Genomic DNA, 5,726 nt, shown 5'->3' with positions numbered 1-5,726 from the left:
TCATATTTCCTTTATTAATACTGTATTTTGGGCCAACTGATCCTTTTTAAGTTTTAAAATTTTGTCCTGCAATGCTGCTAATAACAGAGTTCATAGTTATAGCTATAATTCTTGAACATGGCATGATTGTCCAAGTAGTTCTCAGTAATTTACTGATGTTATAAAACTTGAAGAGAAAAGTAAGAAAATTTTCTATTCCTGAGAAGTAAAGAAGAGCTGCATAAACCCAGGAAACATGTCTGCCCCATATATATGTTGGCCTTTCACACAAAAAAAAACAATGAACAGCACAATATTTTCTCAGTAGCTGTAATTTTCAGAACATTCATATCTTCTTCCATTTCCATCCCCCAGCAGGTACCACTGTATCATCAGAAAGTGAAGTCACTGGGAAGAAAACAGGTGAGTGTGGGAGAAACCCAACCAGTTCACCAAAATAGAATGTTGCCAGGAGGTTGCCTCAGGTTGAGAACATTGTTCCTCTGAAAGTTTTGGGAAAATACATGCAGCTCACTGTCAAAGAAGAGGTAGACAGTGAACCAGTTAGATAAAATGAAAATATAGTTAGGTTCTTTGTAGGTGCATGTTTTTAAAAAAAGAAAACATGGTGACTACAGTTGAGTTGGTTTTGTGTTTTAGGCACTACTGGGGTAACTCCTGGTACAACTGTTGCGCCAGGCAGTTCCAAAACAGGTGAGTCTACAATTTGAAATAGAATCTTCCCCCCCTCTTCCCACAAATTAGATTTCCCCTCTGAGACTATTCATTGGAAGGGGTACCGTCGTATCTTCTCGATGATCCTGAAATATTCTTTAATCACTTCTTTCCTCATTCTCTCCCTCAGAGGCCACAACTTCCCTTGGGGAAAGTGAAACAACTACAGTTGGAGTAGAGACAGGTGAGTGCTCTAAGCTAATACCTGCATTTCATACGAACATCTTAGAATAGTCTTCTGAAAATATATCTACACTATTGATATATGTTATGTCAAGCAATTTCAGACAACAAGATAAGCCAGTTCTTACATTGTTTATTGTTTACTGCTAGGGCTTTCCTTGGGGAATACCTACATTTCATAATAACTACTTTAAGAAATATGCTGAAAATATATCTATACTGTTTATGTATGTTATATTGAGTAATTTCTGAATTGAACAAAGGTAAGCCAATCTTTACAGTGACCCCTTATTTCCCAGGCTCTCAAGGGCTTTTACTAGGCCATCATGAAGTCGAACAAGTGATGGATAAATAGTTGAGTAGAGATTGAGTTTTCAGTTCCCCTCCAATAAAGAGATGTGACAGTTGAGGACTCAGTAAAATTGTTATAGAAAGAAATGTTACATGGGAGACATATGGATGCCTTCTTGGCACTAAAGCTCACAGATATATAGTTTGCTGCCATATGGGGACTTTAGATTCCTATTTAAATCATGTAGTACACACACAATTGAGTTAAGAGCCATTGACCCCTTCTTGTAGGTACTACTGGTATAGCCTCTGGAGAAACCCCTGGATCTGGAAGTTACATCACAGGTAAGTGTGCAAATACAAGTACAAACTGTTCATCAGCACCTTGGATAACATTCTGACAATAGCACAGTGTGGACTTTCCCATCACCTAGCCGTTAGTCCTTTCCTTCTTTCCTCTGTCAGAGGCCACAACTTCCATGGGAAGAAGTAGGACCACACAAGGAAAATTTTTAGAAGCTGAACTTGTTAGTTGGAGGTGTTTTTGTTGTTGTTGTTGTTGTTGGTTTTTAAATCAAATCCCTGTTTATGTGGCTGTAGGGAACATAATGAGTAGGCAGCTGAGCTGAGGAAATGGGTTTGCTTTCCCTCTGGGAACATAGCATGCTAGAGTCACAAATCTGGGTCACCCAGGAATTCCATTGCCTCACATGTTCTTATTATTTCTAGAGGGCTAGGCTTCCAGAGCTGTTTGTTGTGTGACAGGGATGAGGCCAATCTTTGGACCATCCCCTGGCTGCCAAGGCTGCAATACTTGTACATGGTTTGACATTTTCCCATAAAACTTACTAAGGCCTAGCTCATTGCCCTAGTTATCATGTTTAGTGTTTACTGCTGGACTCCAGCTGCTCAAATGTAAGGCACATTAGGATAGGGATCTTAGAATATTCTACTCACCAATACATCCAAAGGCCTAAAACAACATTGCACAGTGGAATGAGGAAATGTGCACTTGTGTTGAAGCTTCACTCTACTTGCTTTAATAGGTAGCACCACGCTTTCACCTGGAGCCAGCAGCAGCTCACAGAAAACCAAGCCAGGTAGGATACACTAAATAAGTTTTCTTAGGAGAGTAGTAGAGTCACAGATTTCTCTTAAACATCAGAATATCAAAATACCTCAAGTAATTGATTAGTAACATTTAGAAAGTTATATTGATTACATGCCTTTTTTCTCCTTTAGGCACCTCTGTCACACCAGGGAGCCCAGGGGCTGGAAGTGAAACAGGTGAGGGCAACACAAGGTCTGTTTTCACTTTCAGGGAGATCTGGGCAAAAGAAACTCCAGTAGCAACCGTGATAAATAAGTATGTCAGCAAAGGAAATTGTGGAAAGTTATAGGTGGTTCATTTCATTCAGAAATAGAGGCCCCAGGAAACATCTCTTGATCATTACAGGATACAAAACTACCCAGTACTTTAGAAGGAGTTGATGCTGTGCTGATGCCTTTATCTTTCTCATTTTTAAATGCTACACAGGGGTTCTCTAGGACAACCGCTAAGTCTAAATATATATGAAAAACTTCACTATGGCTCCTTGGATCATATATTCTGACATAAACACAATGTGTACTTTCCCACCACCTAGTCTTACTATTTCCCTTCTTTTCTCTATCAGAGGCCATGACTTCCACAAAAGGAAGTGGGACCACACAAGCAGGACTTGTAGGAGGTGAGCTTTTACATTATGAGGTTTGGGGCTTAAAAAAATCCCATCTCTGCTTATGTGGCAGCAGTGAAGACATGAGAGGGAAGGTGGGCTGAAGAAATAGGCCTGCATTCCCTATGGGAACAGAGCATGCCAAGAGTCACAAACCTGGGTCTACCTTGGAAATATCTGGTGTCACATGTCTTCCTCTGACTTTGCACACACCCTGGGTTTCAGAGCTCCTGGTTGGATGGCAGGGATGACCTACCTGTTGGCCAACCCCTGCCTGCCTGGACCCAATTCTTAAATATGGTTTGCCATTTTCCCATAGCACCTATTAACATGCATCAAATTGACATATTTATCATGTTTACTGTTCACTGCTAGCCTCCAGCTATTAGAATATAAGCCACACAGGGAAGAAACTTTGAATGCTGTGCTCACTGATACAATCAAAATAATCCTAAAACAAAATTGCTCAGAAGATTTGCTTAAGAAATATCAGTAGGAGGTTAAACAGATAGTTATTTTGAAGCTTCACTCTACTTGCATTAATAGGTAGCACCACACTTGTTCCTGAGCCAACAGCAATTCACAGAATTCTGAACCATGTAGGGTCTCTAAGTAAATGCACCATATGAGAGTATCAGAGTCACAGAGTTATACTTTGAATCTCAGAATATCAAAATATCTCAAGTAATTGATGAGTAACATTTAGAAAGTTGAATCCATTATCTGCCTCTTTTCTCCTTTAGGCACCTCTGCCACACCAGGGAGCCCAGGGGCTGGAAGTGAAACAGGTGAGGGTGACATAGGTTTCCTTTCACTTTCACTGGGATGTGGGGGAAGGGAAATTCCAGTAGAAACAATGATTAGTAGGTTGTTCAGGATAGAAAGTTGTGGTGGGTCACTGATGGCTGGTTATTTCTGAAATAGAAGTCTCAGGCATGGCCGTCTAGGAGTTCAAGGCCATGGAGTTAATGTATTTTAAAGGAGAGAGCTAATGCTGTGTTGATGCCTTTATATTTCTCATATTTAGGTGCTACACAGGGACTCACTAGGACAACCAGTATATCTGAAGGTTCCAACACAGGTGGGTTAGCAAGAAGTCTCCATATATAAACTCATAATGTAGTTAGTAGACGTGTTCTGATAAAAAAAAATCACATAATCCTCTTCTCATATCTCAAATCCTTTATCATTTTCTTCCTTCAGAGGCCACAAGGTTAACAGAAAGCAGTGGCACTTCAGGAACTGGATTCAGAACTGGTGAGAAAGAGTTCCGGCAGTTGGGGTTTACTATTAGTGGTGACTCTTCTTAGTCTGGCCTGCTGGGAGGGGTGCTTTCCTGCAGAGTGGTTTGCACATGTGTCAATACTGGCTTCTAGTCTCACACGTATAACTTTGTAAAGAAGGGCTGGTGGTAAAATCAGTATGGGAGGTTTAACTTGTGATGGCATACACATCACTAAGCAAATATTTATGAAGGGAATCATCCTGGATGAGGCCCAGAAATCAGGATTTTAAAAAGATTCCCAGGTGATTCTAATGTGCAGCCAAGGTTGATAACCACTACATTAAGGGAACTTTGAATATTCTGCTTACTGATATATCCAAAAGCCAAAACAATATTGGACAAAAGACTTGCTTAAGAAATGTCAGTGGAATGATGAAACATATGCTTATGTTGAAGCTTCACTGTACTTGCATTGATAGGTACCACTACGCTTTCACCTGGAGCCAGCAGCAGTTCACAGAAAACCAAGCCAGGTAGATAGGATAGACCAAATAAATTCATCATATGAGAGTATTAGGACCACAGAATTCCAATTTAAACATCAGAATATCAAAATACCTGAAATAATTGATAAATAACATTTCAAAACATAACCCCATCACCAATCTTTTCCCTCCTTTAGGCACCACTGTCACCCCTGGAAGTTCGGAGACTGGAAGTGAACCAGGTGAGGGGTTTTAAGATTTCCTTCCATTAATGGGGGGATAAGGACACATATGTAATACCTTAATCAATACAGAAATTTTTAAAAAAATATTTCCTTCCACATTCAGTGGGATCTAAGGAAAAGGGTACTCCAGTAGGAACAATAATTAGAAACTCCGTGAAAAGAGGAAGTTATGGAAAGTCATTGATGGCTCATTTCTTTCAGAATTAGAGGTCTCAGGTAAGGTCTTCTAGAAGTTCAAGGCCGCATAGGTGCTTCAGGATGAGGGGTATCTAATACTGTGTTGAAGTCTTTATCTTTCTAATTTTTAGATGCTACATGGGAATTCTCTAGGATAAGCCTTATATTCTTTCTTGTTTTAGGTACTACTGGTATAGTCTCTGGAAAAACTCCGGAACCTGGACCTTACACCACAGGTTAGTCTGGAACTACATGTAAAAGCTGGACATTAGCTCCTTGGGTGATATATTTTGAGTAGCACAGTGTGGACTTTTCCACCAACTAGTCTTTACCCCTTTCTTTCTTTACTTTATCAGAGGCCACGACTTCCATGGGAGGAAGTGGGACCACCCAAGCAGGACTTCTGGAAGGTGAGCTTTTTCATGCTAATTAATCTCTGTGGGGCTAGAATGAACACATGGGGGGGACTACATGTAAAAGCTGGACATTAGCTCCTTGGGTGATATATTTTGAGTAGCACAGTGTGGACTTTTCGACCAACTAGTCTTTACCCCTTTCTTTCTTTACTTTATCAGAGGCCACGACTTCCATGGGAGGAAGTGGGACCACCCAAGCAGGACTTCTGGAAGGTGAGCTTTTTCATGCTAATTAATCTCTGTGGGGCTAGAATGAACACATGGGCGGGGGT

At 40.5% G+C, this 5,726-nt stretch overlaps 1 protein-coding gene across 41 annotated transcripts in view; it reads left to right on the top strand.

Annotated features, from left to right (window-relative positions):
- LOC102768830 (apomucin-like) overlaps positions 1–5,726 on the top strand; it is a 30,491-nt gene that overhangs the window by 4,373 nt on the left and 20,392 nt on the right. For 32 of the 41 annotated variants that reach the window (XM_015566571.1, XM_015566587.1, XM_015566585.1 and 29 more), the window contains 12 exons: positions 355–402; positions 640–693; positions 845–898; positions 1,480–1,533; positions 2,235–2,288; positions 3,650–3,694; positions 3,934–3,987; positions 4,110–4,163; positions 4,611–4,664; positions 4,814–4,858; positions 5,221–5,274; positions 5,395–5,448. In XM_015566571.1, the coding sequence (XP_015422057.1) occupies positions 355–402; positions 640–693; positions 845–898; positions 1,480–1,533; positions 2,235–2,288; positions 3,650–3,694; positions 3,934–3,987; positions 4,110–4,163; positions 4,611–4,664; positions 4,814–4,858; positions 5,221–5,274; positions 5,395–5,448 (624 nt within the window). Of the gene's footprint in view, positions 1–354; positions 403–639; positions 694–844; positions 899–1,479; positions 1,534–2,234; positions 2,289–2,430; positions 2,476–3,649; positions 3,695–3,933; positions 3,988–4,109; positions 4,164–4,610; positions 4,665–4,813; positions 4,859–5,220; positions 5,275–5,394; positions 5,449–5,726 lie in introns of all 41 variants that reach the window. The other 9 variants (XM_015566591.1, XM_015566583.1, XM_015566564.1 and 6 more) reach the window with 8 other exon arrangements.

This window comes from Myotis davidii, unplaced genomic scaffold (assembly GCF_000327345.1).
Source record: "Myotis davidii unplaced genomic scaffold, ASM32734v1 scaffold902, whole genome shotgun sequence".
Lineage (NCBI taxonomy): Eukaryota > Metazoa > Chordata > Mammalia > Chiroptera > Vespertilionidae > Myotis > Myotis davidii.
This window is presented reverse-complemented; position numbering and strand designations above follow the sequence as displayed.